Genomic DNA, 26,949 nt, shown 5'->3' with positions numbered 1-26,949 from the left:
GTCCCCGTCATTATGTGGTGACTTAGTATCGTCCATTAAGGATGAGCTTAAAGCAACTTTTCAGGCTTTCAGATCTAGGCTGTTAGAGGAGCCTGGAACATCAGTCTAGAGCCCAGAAGTCTCCCCTGTAATCGGGAGGTTCTCAGTTGCTAACGGGGGGAGGTTTGTCCCAGGACACCTCACAGGATTCCTTTTCACTGGCCCTAGAGGAGTCTGACTCTGAGGTAGAAGAGGACACAGCTTCCAAGTACAAGTTGTCGTTGGAATAAGTGGGGGGCCTCCTTAACATCCCTGGCGGTATGATTCAGTCTGGAAATAGGTGCTGAAAGCGGTACAATTATTTTGCATGGAAATCTGGCTTTTATTTTGTAGTCCTGTAATTCTTAGGAATAACGCTCTTAAATCTCTTCAAACCAGAGTCTAGCAGACCCCTCGGGTATGATAAAGTTTATAATATAATAAAGAATAATAAAAATTATTCAATAATGTAATCAAATCCTAAAACACTGAAAAAGGTGCACTTTTTGGTTGGACAATCTCCAAATTCCAGGCAGAAAAAAACAGTATTAATAATATAAAAGTGCATGCAGGGCATTGCACAGACCACTAGGGACAAAGGGGGTGTGTAATTTTTTTTTATACAGTACTGTAATCTGTAAGATTACAGTGCTGTGTGTGTTTTGTGTTTTTTTTACTTTTTTGAATTTAGCGCCGTTCTCCGCTCCCGTGCACCGTAACGTCGCAGGGAACGGAGCTCGGTGGCATTCGGCACTGTGAATTGAGCGGAGGACAGCTCGATCACACAGCGCGGGGGACATCGCTGGATCCAGGGGACAAGGTAAGTAACTCTCACTGTGTCCTCCCCTGCATCCAGCGATGCGATCCCGAGTCTGGCTCAGGGTTACCGTTCCTGCTAGAAAATTCCCAACCCGAGCCAGACTCGGGATTACCGCTAGGGAGGTTAAAGTGATTTATGCCACTTTGGGTATTGAAGAGGAAAAGATGGAGCTTTCCTTACATGATCGAATGTATGCGGGCTTAGGAGATTACAGATCTCGCAACTTTCCAGTGCATTCCCTGGTGTCCGACATGATTAAGAGAGAATGGTTGGAGCCGGAGAAAAAACGTTTTTTTCCATATCACACAGGAGGAGGTTTCCTTTTTTAAAGACAGCCCAGACCTAGTGGGAAACAAGGTTCCAAAGCTGGTTACAGCCTTTTCCCAGGTATCAAAATCAACGGATCTAGTTTTTGAGGATATGGACACTTTAAAGGAACCTATGGATAAGAAGATGGATCTGCTTCTGAAAAGGGCCTGGCAGTCAGTGATGATGAACTTGAAACCAGCCATGGCACCGACCTGTGCTGCACGGAATCTGGACCATTGGGTTCACCAATTAAAATCCCACATTGTGGCTGATTCCCCCAAGCAAGAGATCCTGGATTCCTTTGCTACTCTGTCCGCGGCTATTGCCTACACTGGCGGAATCTGTCCGTATGTTAGCCAGGTCAGCTGGTTAGGCCTTGTGGCTGAAGACTTGGCAAGGGGACGTGGCCTCGAAAAATAGGTTATGTGCCATACCTTTTTCGGGGGACCTACTGTTTGGTTCAGAGTTACTCTATTTTGGACCGAACGGCGGATAGGAAGAAGTCCTTTCCCGTAAAGTAAAAGATGGCGCAAGCACGTAAACGGTATGAGAGGTTTCCGGATGGATTCTATTTTTTCAGCAAGAAACCTCCTATCCCCGGGATGCTATATGGCATCCATGGATTTACAGGATGTGTACCTTCATGTCCCAATTTCGAGCGGGTCTCAGCGGTATCTGAGGTTGGCACTGAGGGAAGGGAACAAGGTCATAAATCTACAATTCAGGGCCCTTCCTTTTTGGTCTGTCGTCATCCTTGAGGGTATTCACCAAAATTATGGCAGAAGTGTTAGCTCCCCTTCGCCTGGAGGGAATCTTGGTGATTCCTTATCTGGACGATTTATTATTTTTTGCCCAGACCAAGGAGGGACTGCAGAGAGATCTCGACAGAGCTTGTGTCCACCTAAGGAAATTAGGTTGGATCATAAATCTTCAGAAGTCAAATCTGGTGCCCGCTCAGAAAGTGATATTCCTGGGGTTTTGAATCGGCTCCATAGACCGAAAGATCTTCCTGCCGGAAGAAAAGGATAAGCTGATCCAGGGGGTAGCTCAGTTACAATGCAACCAGCCCCGACCCATCAGGAAGATTATGTCGGTATTAGGGACATTGACGTCCTCCATTCCAGCGGTCCAATGGGCAAGGCATCACTTCAGGCCTCTTCAGGCTTTCCTGCTAGAGGTTTGGGATCATCGTCAGAGTTCTCTGGACGATCTGGTGAGGATCCCCACCTCGGTAAGAAGAGGTCTGTGGTGGTGGAGAGACCCAGAGCTGTTTTCATAGGGCCTGTTGTGGTCCTTCCCGGTCCAGGTGTGGCTAACAACTGACGCCAGCTCCTGGGGTTGGGGGGCCCATGTGGACGCCCAGTGGGTCCAGGGTTCATGGTCCGTAGAAGAGACGCAGAGGTCCTCAAATTGGAGGGAACTGAAGGCAGTGGAAAAGGCAATGTGGGCCTTCACAGATGTAGTTCTGGAGCAACACGTCCAGATCCTGTCTGACAATGCCACGGTGGTGGCATATGTGAACAGACAGGGAGGAACCAGAAGCAGGGCACTGCAGGTTCTAGCAAAAGGTATCCTGGGCTGGGCAGAGCGGTTTACTCGGTCCTTATCAGCAATCGACCTAAAAGGGTCCCTGAACAAAAAGGCAGACTTTCTCAGCAGGAACCAGGTCCTAGAGGCAGAGTGGCGTTTGAATCCAGAAGTCTTCAGACTGATTGGAAAGAGATGGGGTCAGCCAGAGGTAGATCTCTTTGCCACTCAGGAAAATGCCCAGGTCCCTCTATTTTTCTCCCTGAACAGGCACGAGAGGTCATTGGGAGTGGACGCCTTGGCACACAGCTGGAATTTTCGTCTAGGCTATGCCTTTCCCCCGTTTCAATTGATTCCCCGGGTGTTAGGGAAGATCACGGAAGAGGAAGCAGGGGTAATTCTTATCACCCCCTTTTGGCCCAAACGACCATGGTTCTCGGCCCTTCTTCAGATGCAACAAAGACTGTTCTGGCATCTCTCTCTAAGACAAGATCTCCTCCAGCAGGGCCCTCTCGTCCATCAAGACCTAGAAAAACTAGGTCTCATGGCTTGGTTTCTGAAGAGCAGCTCTTGAAAAAGGGGTTCTCAGACAGACTGGTTGTCCAGTAGGAAGAAAGTTACCAGGGCAATATATTTTAAATACTGGAAGGTCTTTAACTCCTGGTGCAGGACTTCAGCTAGGTCACCGAGGGGAATTGCTTTGGTTCTGGAATTCCTACAGGAAGGGGCAGATAATAAGTTGGCAATCAACACCCTAAAGGTGCAGGTGGCCGCTTTAGGGGTCTTTCTGGAGAAACCTTTGGCATCAGATCCTTTAATAACCAGGTTCTTTAGAGCTCTTTCTCGCTCTAGGCCTGTAGTATCTAAAAACTGCCCGGGCTGGGACCTGTCTACTTTCCTGCAGGCCCTTACTAGGGGTCCATTCGAACCTATCATTTCAGCTTCCCTGAGATGGGTTACGTTGAAAACTTTTTTTTTTTTAGTAGCCATTACCTCAGCTTGCAGAGTCAGTGAGTTGTAGGCATTATCAATCAGGGAGCCGTTCTTTTTTGTTTTTCCAGACAATTGGTCCTTAAAACAGATCCTAATATTTTGCCCAAGGTGGCATCATTTCAAAATCGTTCCCAGGAGATAATTCTCCCGGCATTCTGCTCTAATCCATCGGGTAGGAAAGAAGAAGATTTCCACACCTTGGATGTTAAGAGGGCAGTTCTAAGTTATTTAGAAGCCACTAAAGACTTTAGACAATCGGATGCTCTTTTTGTTTCATTTTCCGGCACTAAAAAGGGAAAGCGGGCATCAAAAGGGACCATAGCCAGATGGCTGAGAATGGCAATTTCGGAAGCATATTCCTGTGCTGGGCAGAGGAGTCCAGTGAACGTCCGGACTCATTCCACAAGGGCTACAGCGGTGAGTTGGGCAGAGAAGGCTGGCACCACCCCCAAACTGATATGTAAGGCTTCTACCTGGTCAAGTCTAACGACATTTGCCTGCCATTATAGGTTAGGCCTTTTTATCAGCTGGGGATCAGGCTTGTGGAAGGAAAGTCTTACAGGCTGTTGTCCCACCCTGAATGGAGTAAGTGTCGGTAATCCTCTCGGGTGGCTGTCCTGAAAGTCGTTTTGGAAAATTCAAGTTAGACTTACCGATAACTTGTTTTCCAGTAGACTTTCAGGACAGCAGTAACCCGCCCTGTGGTGTATGTGATTTGCTGTAATACTATGTTATAACGATCACTTATGTGTTGCAGCAAGGGTTGGAGAGTCTCTACAAACTGTTGAGGCTGAGTGGAGACTTTCCTTAAAAAGCTCTGATGGAGGAGGTGTTTCCTGTGGGAGGTGGAGCCATGATCTCTCAGGTGGCTGTCCTGAAAGTCTACTGGAAAACAAGTTACCGGTAAGTCTAACTTGAATTTTCAAGCTAAAATAGTGCAAAAGATTTGTATAGCTAAGGGTTGTTGGATTGCCTAACGCATTTTTTTCTGTGCTTTTGATATGTTCTGTTACCTGTCTGACCAGAAGAGAATTCAATAATTCTTAGACCATAGCCTTAACTTCACTCCTGTTGCCTCAGGGGGCCTGCATTCCCTATCTGATCTGGGCAACCTCACAGCTCCTGTGAGTATTTTCTCCATTGAGATGGTGCCATGGCCTAATCACCGCTGCAGTCACTCGCCAAACTTCCTCAATAAGACGACTGTCAGCCTTCGCCCCCCAGCCATTGAGGGAACGTTAGTCATCCCACAGAGTTGCAAGTCCTTGAGCATAGTTACATAGTTAGTCAGGTTGAAAAAAGACACAAGTCCATCCAGTTCAACCAAAAAAAAAAAAAAAATACATATACTATACACACACACACACACACACACACACACACACACACACACACACACACACACACACACACACACACACACACACACACACACACACACACACACACACACACACACACACACACACGGAATGGAATATGCTTTACTGTGCTCTTCTCATGTTCCATTACTGCTGTCTCAAATTATATTCCCTTCTCTCCCGCTTGCACTCATTCGCCGAGGATGTACAGGGAGTGGATGTAGTCTGTGTGTTCAGACTTCCCCAGTCTTGAGAGGGCAGCAAGGTGTGTCATGTCCCATGACAGCCCAGACGTGAACACAGAAATGAGACATTACTATCTCTGGGAACCAATCTCAAGCACAGGAGACAGTGTACTTGTCTGCTAGAGGATGTAGTCTTGCTGGGAGGTCATTATAGATTGCAGTTTCTCTACCACAATGGTTAAAGAGATGTTTTAATTCTACCCACTGTCTGGGAAGGTCCACCTCATCCATCTTCTGGTCAGAATCATGGGACTGTAAGTTCTTTTGTATGTGTGGAATGTAATGATTTGGGAGAAGATGCTGCATGCTTCTCTTGACCAGGGGCCATTTTGTCTGCACAAAGCATGCATGAGGAGTCCCCAGCTCTGTTAAAAAGCCTTATTTATTCCCAAGGTAGTGCATGTTTCTTGTGTGTGGGAACTTCTTCACAATGGAGTACATACTCCCATTTGGAGGCGCATAATTGTTCCATTATCAAGGTTCCCTTGAGTAGAAATAAAGCATCAATCTAAAATGCAGCAATGCAACACATTGGTCTGAACAGGTTCTTTTAAAAAAACATTTTTTTCTCTCCATTCCTGGACCTTTTAAAAAGAATCTAAATCCAGTTTGTTACAACAAATTTTATTTACACTCACATTCCTCCAGTCTGTATAAAGCTTTGTGGCCAACTCTTGCCATGCTTGACTCCCACTTTCCTTCACTGAATATTCCCAAATGCGAAATACTAAACCCCCGAAGGCACCATGCTTGAGAGATATATTATACAACTCCTAGAAAGTGGCAATGTAGCAAGTGGCAGTACAAGAAGTAAATCCTTAAGGATAACAGAAATACGGCACATACCGTACATTTCAACTCTAAATAAATGGCTACAAAAATGCAAATGGTGTAAAAAAACAAAAACAAAAAAAAAACACACGACATGCTTTTCTGCAGCGCCTCCATTGAGGTCTGTTGAACCAGAAATGCACAGTTTTGCGTTTTTAAAGTCACTGACCTTTTCCAAAAATGCAACGGCTGAAAAAAGCATAGATGGGAAATTGTCCCATAGGAAACCATGTTAAATGGACTGTAATGAGTTTCTGCAAAAACCACCACAAAATGTAGAAGTGTGAGCCAGACCTTAAAGTAAAAAAACTTATGTGCAGCTGCCTGTCCTTTCTATTAAAATTTGTGTTTTGAATTAATTAAAAAGAACAGGCACATATCATCAAGTAAATAACTGTAGACACCAGCTTCAGGAGTGTACTCTTTGACTATTGAAGGAAAATATCAAGAAGCTCTGGGATGATACAACACGCTAGTGTCTGCTGAAAAGTTAATTATCTTTCAGTGGCACTTTTCTCTGTATTTGACTGAATGTATTTTAGGTCCGTTATGTAATTGTTTAAATTCTTTTGAACCTTGGCCATTTCCTTGAAAAAAGATCTTTAAATTACAGTAGCAAAGTTGCTTAGGAAATTGAATTCTGATTGTAAATGTCGTGGTTTGCCATTAGCTTAACACAAAACAGCTGTTAAAACTAATTAGGAAATGATTCTTATTTTATCAATGTCTTCTTTATCTGGGATATCTTTCAGCAACAGCACATAACTGCATTTAGAATTTTTTGCTTCTAGATGTCAAAGTGCTGAGTCTGAAAACCAGAATTCCTTATTTAGCATATTTCTACAGTGGGTTTCCCTAGTGATTTTACAGATTTTAATGTAAAATGCCGGTTTTTGTTCATATATATGTAAACCCCATCACTAAAATATATAAGCCTTTAGCAAAATTTATTTTCTGTATTTTTAAGGTCTATCGTCGCATCATAAACCATTTTAACATCAGCATTGTAATAACATTACAAACATTTATTTTTGACAATCCAATATAAGCTTAAATGAAAAATCCTCTTTCATGTTGTGAGTGCTGCCTTGTCTGCTGGTCAACTCTTTCACCAACTTTCTGAATTCTGTGCATGCTTTGCAGCTTTTTCTCATTTTAAATTTTGACCATAGATGCACTTCAAGCATTACCTTTCTATTTTAGTCTGCAGACTGTTCAGACCAGTTCACACCAGATGCATTTCCGTTCAGTTCTGCTTGCTTTTTTTTCTGCACAAAAAAATGCATGCACAGTGTTTGTTTTCCATGTATTCCAATGGCTCTGGTTCACACCATGCAGTCAGTTTCCGGTCAGTTTCTGGTGCTAAAACTGACCAGAACTGACTGTATTGGTGCAGAAAAAACAGATCTGCATCTGGTGTGAACTGGCCCTAAGAGTTTAATACTGCATGAGCATTGGCATTAAAATAAATCATGCAGTATTTATCTCAAGGCACACAATTAACAAAAAAATGCATGTTAAATACAGCATGCATTCACATTCTTTTTAATTTTTTTATTTTGTAGTATTTAGTAAATTTCTTTTTTTTTTACACTTTATTTTATGGCAGACTAGTCGTACCACTGCTAAAGGTGACCGTTCCAACTCAGAGATGCTGGTTGTCAGGGTGCCAGCAACTGCTGGCATCCTAACAACGTTACTAACCCCTGCTCTGCTTGGCTGTCAACTGGGGATTCTTGGCTGACAGGTGAATGTAAACAAAAAAGCCAGGACAGGTAAAAAAAAATAAAAAAAAAATTGCCCCACAATCCACAGCAGACTCTTCGTCAGCAAGTAAAAAAAATGAAATGAAGACACCTGTTCAAAAGTTTGCACACCCTTTTTCCTCAGTTGAAGTGTCCTTATTTCCCACCCCTGCTTTGGATAGAATAGTATAAGCGAGGTAAACTAGGGGACTACTTTCTGTAACATATACAGTCCTTGTAGATACGTTTTTATCGATGTTTCCTATCTGTTCCAAGGCCGGGTAGGAACAGGATATCGACCTCATCTCTGAGGAGGTTTGGGAAGAGATCCTCCGGGTTCCTCCCTCTTGCCTCTCGCTCTCCATCGCATAGATTGACCCAGATCTTTATTCTATGCAGGGTATATAGAACGCCCACATTTTTGCATTCTATAGGCCAGAGAATCTGACCCAGCGTGTGCCAGATCTGGTAATCCAGGTATACATCTTCTGTGGTGGTGCCCCAAATGCCATAGATATTAGGAGGAGGTGGCTGGCACACTTAATTGGTTCTTGGATGTAAATATTTCTGTTGAACTACTTGCATGCCTATTGGGCTACCTTGACTCCTCTTTATACCCCCCATGTTGAATACTATCTTGTGTGCTCTTTGTGGCCTGCAGATAAATTGACCTTAAAGCAGTTGTATGCCCACAAAAAAACAACCAGTAAGGCAAAGGCATAATGAGCCTCTTTCCGGCAAGGAGCTCTGATTTTCTGCAGCATCCGTCGGACCTTCAGAGCGCATGCGCCGCTGATGTCAGTGGCTGCATGCAAGGTGAATATCAGGTTTGGGAGATATTCATTTTACCTACAGGTAAGCCTATAATAAGTGAGCGTAGGTAAAAAAAACAAAAAAAAACGCGAAAGCGTGGTATAGAACTGCTTTAAGTGGGCTCTCCATATCATCCTATTTTATCCGATTTTGTTTTTTTGACCTTAATAGGCTCATTTCTTTTAAAAAAAACGCAAACTTTTTTTAAATGATATATAAAAACCGTAAAATTCAGTTAATAAATATTTTTGTAAAAACCTTTTTTTTTTTCACATTTTCCACAATTGTTTTCCTATAAATAATGGCTAAAGGTATTTGTTAAAACCATGTACCAATAAAACTTTTATATGTTCCTAAACGAAGTAAAATGTTTTTGTTAGACAAATGTCAGTTATTGTCATGTTAACCTATGCATAATGATGCTGCTACATTTGTTGTGGTGATTTTGTTTCATGTGGCTTTTTTGTTAGTGATTTTATTTGTCTGACTACTGACATAATTTTTTATTTTTTTTGTGCAGATTGTAAATGAAGCTGCAAAGTATCGATACAGATCTGGTAACCTTTTTAATTGTGGGAGCTTGACGATAAGAGCACCATGGGCTGTGTGGGACATGGTGCACTCTATCATTCCCAAAGTCCAGAAGCTTTTTTTGCTCATGTTCCTGGCATTAAGGTAAGATATATTGTGTTTCTTGTTTGGTTTTTTAAAATTCGGAAAATAGCTGCACACTAACGGTGTACATCACTAAAACCTTTGAGCTTATTTAATAGTTGGACAAATCCTTGCAAGGTAGGACTGGCAATGAAGGAATGTTTACTGCAGAACACCAACCTGTTACACAGGGCAGATTCAGACCACAAACCCCTACAGGCTAACTTACACGATTACACAGTGTGCAATGGGCCCTGTGTTGTACCTGGCCCTGACCGCTAACCTGCTTTTATATACCTGAGCAGGCAGATGAGATGATTAATGCCGAGTACACACGAGCGGACTTCTCGTCAGACTGAACTCCGAAGGACTTTTCGACGGCGTTCCACCGGAACTGACTTGCCTACACACAATCACACCAAAGTCTGATTGTTCAGAACGCGATGACATATATGATGGGAATCGCCAGTAGCCAATAGTTGCCCTTGCGTTGTTTTTGGTCCGTGGGACTAGCATACAGACGAGCGGTTTTCTCTATAGGAACTGGTTCCGGCGGAAAGATTTGAAACCTGTTCTATTTCTAGGTCCATCAGAATTTTAGAAAGAAAAGTCAGATGAAGACCACACACGATCGGCATGTCCGACAGAATGATTCAGTCTGACCTTTTCTGCCGGAAAGTCTGGTCGTGTATACAGGGCATTAGGCGCAAGATTCTTTACCCCTTGTTTAATAATACTTATTCTACTGCACCATACTTCTTTACACAATGGCGTTGTGTGTGTGTGTGTGGGGGCGGCACAGCCCCAGTGAACTAGAAAATTGTCTATCATATACTCTGTCTAGTTCACGATTTGTCTAATGGGTTGAAAATATCTGCCCCACAAAGCAATTCTTGGTATGTGTTATATTGAACAGTTGATTAGGTGACATTGCATATAATAATCATTTAGCTCTTGTAGAAACTATGGTCACATCTGTTTTGTCTACTTTCACATTTGTGTTCTGTTTTCCGTTATGTCCTGCTTGGCAAATTAGAACATTCCGCTGCCATACCATATGCTTGGGGTTGTGCCAGCACTGACATATTCTACCAGCACTGACATAGTCTGTCTAAAGTGTGACCATGCTTGACCACATAAGCTCCTACACTTGCACACTCCTATGGGCATTTTTACATTTCTGCTATGTGCATATTGATTTATTTATACTAATGAAAACAAACTAATACACAAAAAAAATGCAGATGGAAACTCATCTCAGCCCTTTTGATCTGCAAATGAACAAAACGTATCTTTTGATATCCTTTGTACTTTGATAATGTTTTTTTTTCAATGTATGCAGTACACGCGGTCCACAACTGGTTAAAAGGAAACCTCTCTCTCTCTCTCTCTCTCTCTCTCTCTCTCTCTCTCTCTCTCTCTCTCTCTCTCCTCTCTCTCTCTCTTCTCTCTCTCTCTCTCTCTCTCTCTCTCTCTCTCTCTCTCTCTCTCTCTCTCTCTCTCTCTCTCTCTCTCTCTCTCTCTCTCTCTCTCTCTCTCTCTCTCTCTCTCTCTTCTCTCTCTCTCTCTCTCTCTCTCTCATCCTTGTGTTGCTAGCATTAGTAAATGGATAGGAAGGTTTATTATATTTACTGGCTATAATTTTTTTTTTTTTCCCTATTTAGTTACTTGACAATTGCGTGGTCATGCAATGATGTACCCAAATTACATTATTATAATTTTTTTTCACACGGATAGGCGCTTTCTTTTGGTGGTATGTAATCACCACTGGGTTTTTGATTAGAAATAAATAAATTAAAAAAGCCAATATTTTCAAAGGGAAAAAAAAAGTTGGTCAGAAAACTTTGTACTTGGTTTCCAGGGTTAGACAGATGATGCCATATATCCCAGAAATCTTCAAGAGGGGAGGAGTTTTTTTTTTTTTTTCAGCTAAGCTCTCTTGCCTGCCTCCATCTGTATATTTGTTCCAAAGGTGCAGCGCTCAGTTATAAAATGAATACACCTAACACACTGTTCTTTGTACCAAGTGCATCATAACCTCCTTCCATGAACACTTTTTTTTTTTGAAAACATAAATTAATAAAATTCTTTAAGTGTCTTAATTTTGTCACAATTTATAAACATGTAAACTATCTAAAGTGGTTCTAATACAGTGTACATCTGTTGTGCCACAGTTCATACACAAAACCATATGAATCTTCCTGTGCAAACTCAGTGCTTTCAGCAAAGCCAAATGATTTAGAATTCTAAGTGCCACTCAACAAAACCCCTTGTGAACTACACTCACCGAATTTTATGTGGCCCCTAAAGTCTAAGTTCACCTTATAAAAAAAAAAAAAAAAAAAAAACCTGATAAATGCACATTTTTACACAAAAAAAAAAATGCTTTTGTTTCTTATAAGGAGGCTGCCGAACAATGCAGGTGCAGTGTCCAGCTCCTGCACACGCTCATGGTAGCGATCTGCTTGTACCTCAATACCGGCTGGCAGTTACCTGAGAGAAGGAAAATTGGAGAACTATGAGAATGCCCATTAGCGCACTTGTAGGTCATTGAGGGCTACAAGCAGTAGCAATGGTTACTGGTACTTGTAGTCTATTAAATCACAGGAAGCTGGTGGAGCTGGAGCATATGTCGGAGTATTTAAAGGGGTTTTGTAAACCCTCATGGTTTATCACCTTAATGCATTCTATACATTAAAGTGAAAACTTTTTTTTTAGTGCTGCAGCCCCCCATTTTACTTACCTGGACGCTGTCATCCTCTGTCCGGAAATGAGCACACCATCTGTAGCTGGTGTCTCGTGTCCTGATTGGATAGCTTGATAGCAGTGCAGCCATTGACTTCCATTGCTGTCAATCAAATCCAATGACACGGCGCTGGTGGCGTGGCCGAGTCCTGCATTCTGTGTGAATGCACATCAGTGCTGCCGTAGGGCCACTCTGTGCAAAACGAACTGAACAGTGGAGGCAAGTATATAGTGAGACATATGTGGGGGACATGTGTTTTTTTATTTGGGGACATGTGTGGTGATGTGTGTTTACACTAGACTGGTGATCAGTTAGTAAAAAGCTGTAAAAACAGCTCATACTCACTGATCACCAGCCGGCTGCAGCGATATGCTATGCTCTCCTCTCCTCAGCGATGACTTCTGTGTGAGGAGAGGGGGAGATGATTGCCTAGCAACCGGCTGTTTGTTTACATCACATGACGGCCGTGATTGGACACGACCGTCATGTGATCAGGAGGGCCAATCACAGAGCCCTCCTGCCGATCCGAGATGCGCCGTGTCCGGGTGACACAAGCACATCGGCATTGCGCCGCTGCACGGGCACGCGTGCGCGCGATCTCCCTCCTACTGAAGGACGTTCCTGAACGTCCTATCAGAAGTAGAGAGCTTCCACCCGGACGTATATGTACATTGGCCAGGTGGGAAGTGGTTAAAGTGTCGCTCATGGGGATTTTTAGGTAGCATAGTCTCTAGCCATTACTCGTTGCGTATCCGTTTACTTGACGTAACATAATTTTTTTATATTTTACCAAACCATTGTGTATTATTTTGAGTTTATGTGCATTAAATTGATTCAAAGTGTATTTTTTCCTGAAAATGTGCATTTGATAAACCGCCATGAAAATATTGTGCGACATAAAATAAAACTGCAACAACCACCATTTTTTTTCTCCAGGTCCTTTGCTTTCATACTGTATATAATAATTGGGGGTTCTAAGTAATTATCTAGAAAAATGCATATTTTTACGTGTATATGAAAAGTGCCAGAATTTCCTTAAAGCGTAGTTCCACCCAAAACTGCTGTCCCGGTCCCGTCCCCCCTTGGGTCACATTTGCCACCTTTCAGGGGGGAGGAGGAAGCAGATAACTGTCTAATAGAGGTATTTTGCTCCCACTTCTGGGCATAGTTACCTGGGCCACCTGCGGGTATCTACACCAACTCTGGCACCTTCTCCCACCCCCGGCTGTCTTCTGGGAGACACACAGGTCCCTGAAGACAGCAAGGACCAGTGGGATAGCGCAGCGCGAGTCGCGCATGTGCAGTGGGGAACCAGGAAGTGAAGCTGCATGGCTTCACTTCTTGATTCCCTTACCGAAGATGGCGGAGGCATCAACTGACAGCCAAGGGATAGATCGGCTTTGGAAGCTGACATCGCGGGTGGCCTGGACAGGTAAGTGTCCTTATTTTAAAAGTCAGCAGCAGAAACAATTAGAAATCAGTGGACTTCGCTTTAAGTTGCCTTAAGAAGTGGTTAAAGATGGTGAACTACCAGTAATCCTGAACGGGCATCTAGAAATTCTTGCATCTATGCTCAGCTTGCAGTTTTCCTTAGAAACCTCCAATCCCAAACGCTCCCTTAGGCAGATGTTGGCTTTAAGAAAACCTTCAGTGAGAAATATGATTGCTATTACTAACCTTTGCTTCTGAAAATGCTTGTTCCCTGACTGTCATCAACAGTCTTCAACTGCCTGGAACCCCCGAAATTGGTCAGTGAAGCTCCTCATTGGACTTTGTACCAATAGTAGGGTAAGGGGAATGAGCAGGTTTAATCATCACCTAAGGCTCTGAAGACTGAGAAGGCTTTTTACCGCTGCCAGCATATGCACTCATTTAACGCTTCAGCCCTGGAAGATTTTACCCCCTTCCTGACCAGAGCACTTTTTGCGATTTTACCACTGCGTCGCTTTAACTGACAATTGCAAGATTGTGCGACGTGGCTCCCAAACAACATTGATGTCCCCCCCCCCACAAATAGAGCTTTCTTTTTGGTCGTATTTGATCACCTCTGCGGTTGTTATATTTTGTGCTATAAACAAAGAGTGACAATTGTGAAAAAAAGCAATATTTTTTACTTTTTGCTATATCCCCCAAAAATATATTAATAAACACATTTTTTTCCCTCAGTTTAGGCTGATATGTAGTATTCTACATATTTTTGGTTAAAAAAAAAAATTGCAATAAGCGTATATTGATTGGTTTGCGCAAAAGTTCTAGTGTTGACAAAATAGGAGATAGTTTTATTTCTTTTACTAGTAATGATGGCGATCGGCGATTTGTATTATGACTGCTAGATTATGGCGGACACTTTTGACACTATTTTGGGACTATTGTCATTTTATACAGCGATCAGTGCTATAAAAATGCACTGATTACTGTGTAAATGACACTTGCAGGGAAGGGGTTAAACACTAGGGGGCGATCAATGGATTAAGTGTGTCGTAGGGAGTGATTTTAACTATGGGGGGTGGGCTTCAACTCGCATGACAGCGATCACTGATCACTGCTCCCGGTCATCGGGATCTCCGTTGTGTCACAAGGCAGAACTGGGAAATGCCTTGTTTACATAAGCATCTCCCCATTCTGCGGCTCCGTGATACAATCGCAGAGAGACCAGAGGACGTAATCCGCCGGTCCCGCAAGCATGGTCACACGGTACGCGGCGGGCGTGCGCCCGCTAGCCCCACCAATTAAAGGGGACGTACGAGTACGCCCAATTACCCACTGCTGCCATTGTGCCGACGTATATCAGCGTGCAGCAGTCGGCAAGTGGTTAAACATATTGCAGTTTACCAATGCCTTAGATGTGGTGACTACATAAATTTTTCCTTTTTTAGATTAGATTTAAATTAAATATTTGACATGTTTGGTCTCTATTTATTTCCTTGGCACAGCCCCATCTTTTTTTATGTTGCCAAAAATGGGAATTTTTCTTTTTAGTGCACACAAAAAAAAAAAAAAAAAACAACAACTTTTAATCCGTTTTTTTTTTTTAGGTTAATGGGGAAAGTAAACCCACAGCTCAACCACCTATAGTTAATGATCTCAAACCACAAATGTGCAGGAGCCCTTAAAGCATATCTAAGCCCCAAAACAAAAATGTTATATATTGTGACATTCGGATCGTTGGATGTGGTAGCTGTTTAAGTGTTTTTTTTTTTTTTCAAACTTTAAATTATTTACGATCGCCCATTAACACCCCTCCTGTCTTAGGGTGGCTACATTCACTCCTCCACTGTATCTTTTGGAGGAGCAACGTAGCCCCCTCCCCTTTGAGACAGCAGCATTGTCAATTACTAGAGAGGGTAGTTTAAGATCGATTTTACAAAAGTGACTAATAATTTAAAGCTGAGCTCCAGTAGCACTTATTATGCGGTAACAACTGGGGATACAAGCGTTAAGTTAATGAATAAAAACTGATCGTTGTAAACCCCCCTGTCAGTGTTAAATTGTTTCTCAGTCCTCTAACTGCTACATTTGGTGGACAACTTGGTCTGTGAAATGAAATTAGAAAAAATAAATACTGACTCACCAGGTTAAAATAAAAGAAAATGCCTAAAAAAGAAAACAAATGCAGCCACCACATCTGAGGACTAGTAAACTGCAATATATACATTTTTTTTTTATTTTTTTTGGTATTTTTGGTTTAATACACTTTGTTGCGGAGGTCCCTGGGAGCCCAAAAGCAAGAAACGTTGCAACCTAATTGAGTGTATTTGCCAGCACCTCCGTATTTCTGTGCCTCAGTCTTGCTGGTAGTTTCCCAACTTTAAATGGCACACATGTTCGCTTAAAGTCTCAGAACATCAAGTTATTAAAACGGCATGTGTAGCTTACATCAAGTCTGAACAAATGTTGTCAATTTATTATATTGGCCTCTACACTATTTGGCATATGTATTGATGTAATACTGTTCTGTATACTGCAGGTGGTCATACCCAGAAGTCCAATCCAAGCAAAAGGCTTGCTACTTTCCTGCATTGAGGATAAAGACCCATGTATTTTCTTTGAACCTAAGATACTGTATAGAGCAGCAGGTAATGTTTGCCCATACAGGCTTCCGTGTGTAATAATCTTGCCAAATTCTTTTATTAGTACTGTATAATAAAATCTTTGGCTATAACCTTTTGCGATACATGATTGACAGCAAGTGTGTGTGCAACTGTTTTAAATTAAAGCGGAATTGTGTGCTTTGGCTATTGGCTGTTGCCTGACTTATTCCTATTTTCCTTGGCTGTGTCTTTTCAGATTTAGTCATTTTGACTTTTGCTTTAAATTTGGTTTTAATTTTTCTTTTTTTAAAATGCACATAAGAATTTTTTTATTTTTTGTTTGAGTATGAGCTTGTACAGTAAAGGTCAAGTAAGTCGTGTTTTTTTTTTTTTTCTTCAAAGTAGTTTAGGCTTTTTTTCTGATACGATTGCTGTCCTCTATGGTAATCTTTGTAAATTACAATACCTTGTACTGGTTATTCATGTGCTTGATTTAAGCACACTGGCATTCATTTTGGCCTATGTCTCGTGCTGACAGTGCTTTGGTGCTTGCACAAATGTTTGTCTGACAAGGTCCTGTTTTGTATTTGGACTTTAGCCCAGAAGGCTAAGCTGGATCCCTTTAACTACTTTTTCACTGCGGAGAGGGATCTCCTGGAAAAAAAAAAGCTTGCCTTACAGTACTGAGCAAAGTACTAAATAAATTTTTAAATCCATTTTAAACCCATGTATAAGGTAAGGCCAATGTTCTCTTTTTAAGGCCTCTTGCACACTGCAGCTTGAAAATGCTCAGTACAGCTTTTTATTTTTTTTACTCAGCTAAGATACAGCCCATTCATTGTAATGTGCACACAGGCGTATAAACAAGCATTGTGTATTCAGTAACAAAAAAGTAAAAATCTGCATTTTTAGTCCGTAAATTACGACGCATGCATTCACGCATGTTTGCGTGCAAATTCACAGAGATTTGGACATTTGACATTATTGCTGCAAAAAACAAGCTTCTACGCATGCGCTGAAATGTGCTTGAAAAATTATGCAAATGCAAGAAAATTCACAAAGATGCATATAAAAAAGAAACGTCTGAAAAAGTAGATGCTCAAACAGAAGTATCATGTGCAAGAGGCCTTATAGTTTCCTGGATGCTAAATTACAATAAAATAAAAAGTCCAGCTCTAGCATCGAGTAAAAAGTATAATCGAACTCAAAAGAAGAAGAAATTTAGCCGATTAATTGGTAAATCTTAGCTGTTTTAATGAAGACTAGTAAAAAAAAAAAAAAAAACAGATGTGCAAACTGAGTGAATCATTATAATTGTGTCTGTATAGCCAAAGGAGTTGCTATATTAGTAGCTCGCCATACAGCTACTATGGGAACCAGAGCAAAATGGGCTTGCAAGCATCTGGTTCTGTAATGGTTTATCCACTTACTAATATTCAGTAATGAATCTTTAGTGAAAGCTCATCCATTAGGTTACCATGAGAGCAGAGTGTAGGAAGAAATATTGGTTAGTGTATTACGGTGCTACAGGTGAGATTGAAGAAGGAAAAAGGGATATAAAAACCTGACTGCGTTCAACCTCAAATGTACACACTAAGTGCTGTATCCATAAGTAATTGTGAAGGACCCCAGTGATCTGACACATAGAAATATAGAAAATGGCTTTATTTAACGCAATTATCTAAACAATACAAAACCCACTATTTCTCATAAAATCATATTTGGACAATTGTTAAACACACAACCATGGCAGCTGCAGGGAAGTTGTAAAAAACACTTTTTCTCCCAAAAGAAAAAAAAAATTAAGAAAAACGAGAGTATTGACACATGTTCATGAATGTATGGCCCACAGTGGGGGGGGGGGGGGGGGGGGCTGTACAATCTGTATCAACTAAATTAAAACGCATATAACATTCCCTCCTCCATATTGTAAAGTGATATTATATAGCTCATGGCTGAATATTATTGAAGATTCCTTTAAAGGAGGATTCTTTTGCTAAGGTATGTTCTAGGACTGGTTTAAAATTGTATCCGTTGTTCAAAGTCTATTAAGAGATCTTCTCATGGATATGCAAAAGCCCAGACCACACGTGGACAGTGTTGGCCCTGTGTGGCCGACAATGTGATAGATTCTTTAGGCTGTGATGTAAAATCAACCCAGCCAAGGGTGATATAATAGGCCACTACTTGTGGTTAGTAACCTGTAAAGGCCATAAGGGTATCCCATGTAGGAGCAGTCCTTAAATGTACCGCTTGGAATGAGTGAAATGGTGGCTTGTATAATGAACATCAGATACAACTGGGAAAACTCCCTGGGAGGGATGTCCTTATCTTCACATATAGTACTCTTGTTTATAGCAAGGCATAAACGGTTAATCACTTTATTGGCAAATGAATGACTTAGGTCATTGGCCGGTGTGGGAGCCATCAGTGTAGTTTTGAAGAGAAAATTTAACACAAGTAGCAATTGTGCTTAGCCATCCATGTGGATCTTGAAGCGTTCCAATTGTATTGGTAGCAATAGCTGTATAGAAGCCTATATCCAAGGAGAATGTCAGTCCCTTAAAATAATGGAGGAGGTATCCCAGAGGCTGGCTGCATGGGACCAAGCTGAAAGCCTGACTGGTTGTGCCGGGCACACCGTCTGCTTCAGTGGCAACTGTCACCCTTCCATGTGTGTCTACATATTTAAAACCATGAAATTTTGGTCAATTGGCTTTGACATTTTGAATTGAGAACCAGCTAAGAAAATCTGAAAATTAGTCATTTTGTGAACAAGAACAGCATTTGATAAGGGCAATTTACTCCCAGGTGTTGTCCATATTTTGAATAAATGTGTTTGGCAGGTTTTGATAACCTATAAAGATTAGGTCTGGCCACTGTAAATTAGCAGCAAGCAGTCTTTCTGTTTAGAAACAGATGTTGGCAGCATATCCATTTCCATATCAAACAACGATTTGAGCATTTTTTTTATTTTGACATCTCTTGGAGGCAATGCATGATGAGCATTGCTGAAGGTGATATAATAATCTATTGTTTTGTGATGGCTCTTTTGATATTGCTGTCTCGTTTTGACAGAAAACTGAGATAATGCTAAAAAATTATAGAGGATTACAAGCTGCTAATCTTCTAAGTCTTTAAATGATGACCCATGTTTACTATATTCATATCTTTTGAACATGGTACAAATGACTCATCATTTATACAACTTAAACATAGTTCCTTAATTACCCCCTTTGTTACAGGGAATCAGCCTGGTGCCCAGGTGCTACCCCTGTCACTTTCAGTAGATGTAGTGCCCGTGGAATGTGATCTATTCATTTTAATGTGCTGTTCTGCAAGTTACCTACAACCTCATGGAGTGCATGTGGTTGCAGAGTGCTAATGCAGGAATCAAGGGGTTAAAGCAGGTTGTGAAGAGGCAATGCAACACCTCCTCATCACCTGTCAAATGCTGTCTGAAGAGTGATCTGAGCACAGATTGCTGGTCAGAGACCAAAGCTAGTATATGTATAGTATATGTATACTTATGAGCCCTTACGGATTTTAGCCTTTTATAGATGAGCAACTGGTGTTGAGACCAACCAAGAGTTTAAAACAAAACTCTAAATATTAAATTCTGTTCAAAACCTCCGGAAACAATGTTGCTTCTGAGGGTTTTCTTGTTTGAGTCAATTATAATACAGCAGCTTTTTAAAGATCGGTATTTTTAAATGTGAGGACCAGCAAAGACATCCACAAACTATTTTCAAAAGTTAGAGGACAGCCAAAAGTGGTCTTGAACTGAATCCTGGATGGCAGTCTCTACCATAGATGTTTACCACACTGGTCTCCTTGGTATACTCTGCTTTTTTTTTTTTTGTTCCACTGAAGGTTCTAGCACATTAGCATGGTAAATAAATAAATAAATTTGAGTACTAAAAATAGCCCTTCTGACTCCTCGTCTCCGGCGAGTGCTCTCGTAGAAAGCCGCTTTCGACGGGGCTCTCATTGGGGGGGTTCGCTTCCACGGTACTCTGTCCACGTCATTTAACCCAGACAGTTCGACTCGGCTTCACCTCCCCTCTCCCATATCAGAGTTTGACACCAGATGGATCCAATGACCCCTGTTACTTTTAGCCTTTACAACCAATTTAATGGGCGAGTTTGACAGGCGGTGTTGCCTACCATACTCTGCACCTTGGGTTTAAAAATAAAAATAAAAAAATGCTGCAAAGAAAAGCATTGTGGCATGTGTACAGCCCTGTCTGGCTGTATTGTTACAATTCAGATGGGTGGGCAAAACCACAGCTCTGCCTGTTTTACTGTCGTCCGTCTAAAAAAAGCCCATAGTATCCAGTAACTGTTTTGGTGTGCAACAAGATACGGGTTATAAATGGCTGTTCATTATATGGTAGTTTTTCTTTTAGGTTTAGCAAAAAATTACATTGTGCCTGAAATAAATATGTTGGTAATAATATTACTCCATGTCTATCTATAATCTGGCACTGTGCTCCTCCTATGGCAGTGTTTAACTTCCAGATCCTTGTCCCAGTGTCAGGCTTCCACTTTCTGCCCAACTGAGATAAAAGCTTTGCTATGTTCACTTCTGTTTCATATTGAAGTTCCTTGGTCATTGGTGCCCTATGCTATGTGAATGCCTGACATTTTGAGTTCAGAAACTGGGCCAGAGTAAAGAAAACAGGTATGTCAGAGTCAGGAAAGGTGATATCGCAGGGTGGAGAATCATGGAGCCAGAGTATCTCTATATTATATTACCAATGTTTATTTCTTGGGAACAATGTAATTTCATGCAAAGCTCTTTGACAAAAGCTCCTATCTCTAACAGAAAATTGATGCATTCACCACCAAGCACAAAATGGCAATGTAATCAGTCGCTTTCTGCGTCATTGCTTCATAATTAATATTTAGTACATGTAAACTTCATTTGCTGCAACACAGCCTTCATTTTATTACATTGCTTTTAAACAAGTCGTGCAAGCTCTTTATCTGGAATAAGTATGGAAGGTCACTGTCATTAGTTCTAATGAAAAATTGTTGGAAGTAATTTATGGGTAGTACTGTCATCTATACTCTTCAATCAATATGTTAAAATGGTATTTAGCAACTCCCGAGAGAGAATGTGTAATTTTAAATTGAAAATTTGTTTTTTAGAAAGCCATCTATTGTGGGTTGATGCAAAACAAATGAGTTTATGCAGTTTCTGCCAGTGTCAGGGGATCATTGAATATTTACTAATATATATTGTCTTTTATAAGTATTAAATAGTACTTGTACTGTAGTTACTGTATTAATATAATGTGATGATGGAGAAGCTAAGGGCTAAAAGTGACCACTGCTGCTTTGTTAAAAAGTGGGTAGCGAGTCTTAGAGCTCTGTACAACACTGCTTTTGATGCTTCCACTGTATTGTAATAATGTAATTGATAGAAAGAGGAACCATAGCAGCCAGTGAGGGACACAATGTCAAACCCACCCAGAAATGTTGGGAAGCAGTGGTAGCAGAGTTCCTCAAAAGGGTAATGATTTACCTTCACGCCTATCGAAAAGAAAAGTGTTCTTTAACTGGGCATGCTGATTTAACTTTTCTTGCCTTGAAGCTGGGACAATAAAATAAAAAAACTCACAAGTAAAAATTACCGCCAAAAATTAAAGCGGAAGTAAACCCATCCATAAAACCGTTTCATTTCCGACACGTGCCGGAAATGTATCACTACCATTGCTTGTGCTCTCAACAAAACTGTCAAACCATCCAATGGATGGTGTCATAACGGATCACATATGCAGCATCATGGCAGTTGTAGATTAAACAGAGGTAAAGATGGCAGCTTTGGGGCAAATATGTGGGCACGCTCCTGAGCATTCCTAGACACACACAGCGACTCACCCCCCCACCGTCGCAGGATTTGACTGAAAGCAGTAGGAGCCAACGGCTTCTGCTGCTGCTTGAGTTTCCTGTGAGACTCGGACAAGGGGACAGAAGAGATGCAGACAAGCAAAATGCTGGTTTGAGAGTGGACTCTGGAAGTTTTGAGGAGTAGGGGCACAGCAAGTGATACGTTTTTTTTTTTTTTTTTTTTTTTTTTTTTTTTTTTAACCTTAATTCAGGAAATGCATGGGAATCCCTGCATCCCCTGATCCCACCCTTCCTGTGACAGTGGGCTGACACATTTTGAAAGTGGAATGGGTATGTGGGGCTCAGCCTGCACAACTGACCCATTCACAGGAAGCAGGTGGCTTACAGTTCTCACAGAACTCCAAGGGTACATGCACCCTTGTAGTCCACTGCCATGTCTTCCGGCTTTCTAACAGCCCGTAAATGGGTATGGGCAAGAAAGCTAGTGGATATGTCTGCAGTAGCCCGTGTGCTACTGTGACTGAAAAAAAATACACATTTTTCCTTTCAAAAATATGTGCCTTTATTTTTGCAGAAAGGGGAACATTGTCTTTTAAGCTGCCTGTATTGCTGCATCTGTATTCATTTTGACATGTGGTTACTGCTGCTAATGCATTTTTAATCCTGCTCAGTTTGGACTGCCCAGGTTTATGTATAACTTCAATTCCAAAAAGAAGTTGGGATGCCTACATTAAAACATAATGCAATAATTTGCAAATCTCATAAACCCATATGATGATCACAATAGAAAATAGATTTCCCGTTAAGAGATGTATGGGAATGCAAAAAAAACGCCATACTCCCCTAGATGGCTGCAGCATTAATTCAGTGCTACGGCTCTTGCTGGCTCTGCACCAAGAACTGAACAATCAAAGACCACTGATCACTCAGTTCTCTGCTCTCTCTCCAGCACTCACTGGAGTGCCAGACTGTGAAGGGGGTAGGAGCGGCTGGCTCAATCTTTCACTGGCATGTTGAGAGGCTGAGCTGGCTGGCTCAGTGGTCTTTTAGCCCACTGTCGGCTGAATATACAGTAAATTATAGGCGTGTGGAACTAGGTGCATAGAAGTATAACCAAAAGAGCTTTGGCTAGAATTCTCAATTTAAAGAATGAGAAATCCAAATTTGGGCCAAATTCCAGAAAATATGGCTTGATAGAAGAAGTGCTTTCTTGCTACTGTGAATGGCCTAATTTAATCAAGAGCGCAGAGCAGGCCCATATCCTCAACTCCTCATAGCAGTTTTCGTTTTTTTTCCCCATTCTAATTGGTGATAAGTACCCGTATGACCATAGTTTAAATTTGGACTCTCTAGAGCAGTGATGGCGAACCTTGGCACTCCAGATGTTTTGGAACTAAATTTCCCATGATGCTCCACCACACTGCAGAGTCCTTGAGCATCATGGGAAATGTAGTTCCAAAACATCAGGGGTGCCGAGGTTCGCCATCACTGCTCTAGAGCAATTATTATTCCAGATCTTGCGTAATAATTAAAACACTAGTTGTTTCTCTCTCCTTCTAAAAGAGGCTATGGTGACATTTGTTTTGGGTTTAGAATTGTATATTTAATCAACCATCATTACATCATACCAAAACTCTGGACATTTCTTTCTACTTTTGGATAAATTGGCAAAGGGTTAGAACCATTGTTGTATTTGGTCTGTGCTCCAATTGGTTATTCCCCCCTAACTTCCTATCCTGGTGGGTACCATTACTGGGAAAGAGAAGGAAGCAAACCATTGCAAGCAGACAATAACGGCTGACAAAAGGTTCTAATCCTTCCAAGCACCACTAAAAACCTGTTTTTACTACTATTTGTGTACCATATTCTGTGCCAGTGACTGTGCTGTCCAACTGCATTACATGGAATTTCTGGATGGCCACGGCTCTGCATTAAGCTCTATCGCGCAACCCTATTGGACGTGACTTACAGAACCTGTCCCCAAGAAAACTGGTGTAAATGTGAAGCTGATCTTAACCGTATTTATTTATTTTTATTTTTTAACGTCAAATATGGTTCATGTAAAGCTACTTCAGTTGTCTTTGCTGAAGTGTTAACGTAGCTGGATTAGTCACATTCCTTTTTTTTTTTTTCTTATAATGATAATCTTCTCATGATCCTCTACAATATAAAAGCAGCTCAGGTTTGTATTGCTTGTTGTCAATACGGATGTAATGATAAAGCATCACATGGAGTGATGAGTCACCTTGACATTCTGCGGCTCTGACGTGTAATGGAGAGCTGTGTGTGATGTCTTTTGACCTTTTCTTTATAGTTTATTGTATTCACATGTGACATGTAGCCAGTGAGGTGGGAATGAATAAAGATTTGCATCAGTGGTTACTATGGTAAGAATGAAGGTGGGGGGCCCCTGAAGACTAAACTTGTTTGTTTTTTAATTTAACAAATTGTTTGTTTCTTTCCAGACTTGTGTATATTCACATGTAACTAAAGGGAAGGTTCAAGTCCATTTTATTTCAGGATATTGTGCGTTTGTGTCCTACTCTAAATAACTAGCACAAACGTCCATAAGAAGCTGCTACCATGGTTACTTGCTGCTTTTATACTGATGGTAGTGTGTAATGTTAGAAATATGAATTGTTCATATTGTACAGTTGTGCTCATAAGTTTACATACCCTGGCAGAATTTGATTTCTTGGCCATTTTTCTGAGAATATGAATAACAAACTTTTCTTTCACTCGCGGTTAATGTTTGGCTGAAGCCATATATTATCAATCAACTCTGCTTACTCTTTTTAAATCATAATGGCAACAGACTACCCAAATAACCCTGATCAAAAGTTTACATACCCTGGTAATTTTGGCCCACTAACATGCACACAAGTTGACACACAAAGGGGTTTGAATGGCTATTAAAGGTAACCATCCTCACCTGTGATCTGTTTGCTTGTAATTAGTGTGTGTGTGTGTGTGTGTGTATAAAAGCTCTGTGAGTTTCTGGACTCCTGACAGACCCTTACATCTTTCATCCAGTGCTGCACTGATGTTTCTGGATTCTGAGTCATGGGGAAAGCAAAAGAATTGTTAAAGGATCTGCGGGAAAAGGTAGTTGAATTGTATAAACCAGGAAAGGGATATAAAAAGATATCCAAGGAATTGAGAATGCCAATCAGCATTGTTCAAACTCTAATTAAGAAGTGGAAAATGAGGGGTTCTGTTGAAACCAAACCATGGTGAGATAGACCAACTAAAATTTCAGCCACAACTGCCAGGAAAATTTTTCAGGATGCAAAGAAAAACCTAGAAATAACTTCAGGTGGCATGCATGACTCTCTGAAAACATGTGATGTGACTGTTTCAAGATGCGCAATAAGGAGGCACTTGAAGAAGGACGGGCTGCATCGTTGATCCGCCAGAAGAAAACCATTACTATGCAGATGCCTCAAAGTATCCCACTTACAATATGGAAAACAGCACATAGACAAGCCTCAAACCTTCTGGCACAAAGTCATTTGGAGTGATGAGACCAAAATTGAGCTTTTTGGCCACAACCATAAACTCTACATTTGGAGAGGCATCAACTAGGCCTATGATGAAAGGGTCACCATTCCTACTGTGAAATATGGAGGTGGATCGCTGATGTTTTGGGGATGTGTGAGCTACAAAGGCACAGGAAATTTGGTCAAAATTGTTGGCAAGATAAATGTACTATGTTATAAGAAAAAAATGACAGAGGAACATTTGCATTCATCAGCCAGGACATGGGACGTACTTGGACATTCCAACATGACAATGATCCAAAACACAAGGCCAAGTCGACCTGTCATTGGCTACAGCAGAACAAAGTGATGGTTCTAGAGTGGCCGTCTCAGTCTCCTGACCTCAATATCCTTAAGCCACTCTGGGGAGATCTCAAATTTTCATGCAAGACAGCCCAATAATTTATGGGAACTGGAGGCTTTTTGCCAAGAGGAATGGGCAGCTTTACCATCTGAGAAGGTAAAGAGCCTCATCTACAAATGCCACAAAAAACTTCAAGCTGTCATTGATGTTAAAGGGGGGCAATATACGGTATTACGGGGGTATGTAAACTTTTGCTCAGGGTCATTTGGGTAGTTTCTGTTGCCATTATGATTTAAAAAGAGTAAACACAGTTGATTGCTAATAAATGGCTACAGCCAAACACTGACCATGAGTGAAATTTCTTTTGTTATTCATATTCTCTGAAAAATTTCCAAGAATTCATAAATTCTGCCAGGTTATGTAAACTTGTGCACGCAACTATATGTTTATTTCCATTCAACTGTCTAAATGGTGTCATGACCCCTAGTTTTTTTAATACACCAAAAAGGTTTTAATTTCCGCATATTAGTTCAAAACGTAATCTCAAAAGCTGTGCAAATTAAAAGAACTAGCTCCTTTTGCCCCCGTTCACACCTATGCGAATTAGATGCAGCTTACACCGCATCCAATTCACAGGACATTTTAAAATACATTCATTTGAATGCATCTGGTTCACATATGTGCGTTGCATTCGCACTGCGCATTGCACAAAAAACTTGTGCGTTTTCTGGGCATTGCATTACAACCCATTATCTTCTATGGAAACGCATCTGTTTCGCAGATGCATTCCGTTCTGAACATGAATTCTCTCCTTCTCCTCACTACACCTCCCCCTCCCTGCTCACTGATCCGCAGCTAAAACGCGAGGAACCTCTGAACAACTGATTTTTATCTTCGCAGTGAAACCGGAGCTTCAATTCACAACGCACATGTGTGAACCCGGGCTTAAATTAAAAGGCCAATTTTAAGGACTGGTTTAGTTGCATATTTTTACCAGGAAAACAAAATAATTTTATTAAAAAGAAACCATTATTTAAAAAATTTGAACGTGCATTAATCTCCAATTACACAAGCATATTATTGCCAAAATCAGTCTGAATTAATAATAGCCTTATAGTTGGTGCTTTCTGAATGCTTTAGTGTTGAGTAACTCTTGG

At 41.2% G+C, this 26,949-nt stretch overlaps 1 protein-coding gene across 1 annotated transcript in view; it reads left to right on the top strand.

Annotated features, from left to right (window-relative positions):
• The window catches only part of BCKDHB (branched chain keto acid dehydrogenase E1 subunit beta), a 283,203-nt gene that overhangs the window by 102,780 nt on the left and 153,474 nt on the right, over positions 1 to 26,949 (top strand). Inside the window, 3 exon segments of the mRNA XM_077487334.1 lie at positions 9,183 to 9,261; positions 9,264 to 9,337; positions 16,030 to 16,138. Of these exon segments, the coding sequence (XP_077343460.1) occupies positions 9,183 to 9,261; positions 9,264 to 9,337; positions 16,030 to 16,138 (262 nt within the window).

Source organism: Lithobates pipiens, unplaced genomic scaffold (assembly GCF_037356315.1).
Source record: "Lithobates pipiens isolate NorthernLeopardFrog02 unplaced genomic scaffold, aLitPip1_a1.2 Scaffold_18, whole genome shotgun sequence".
Classification (NCBI taxonomy): Eukaryota; Metazoa; Chordata; class Amphibia; order Anura; family Ranidae; genus Lithobates; species Lithobates pipiens.
Note: the sequence above shows the minus strand (reverse complement) of the source record. Positions and strands in the feature narration are given on the sequence as shown.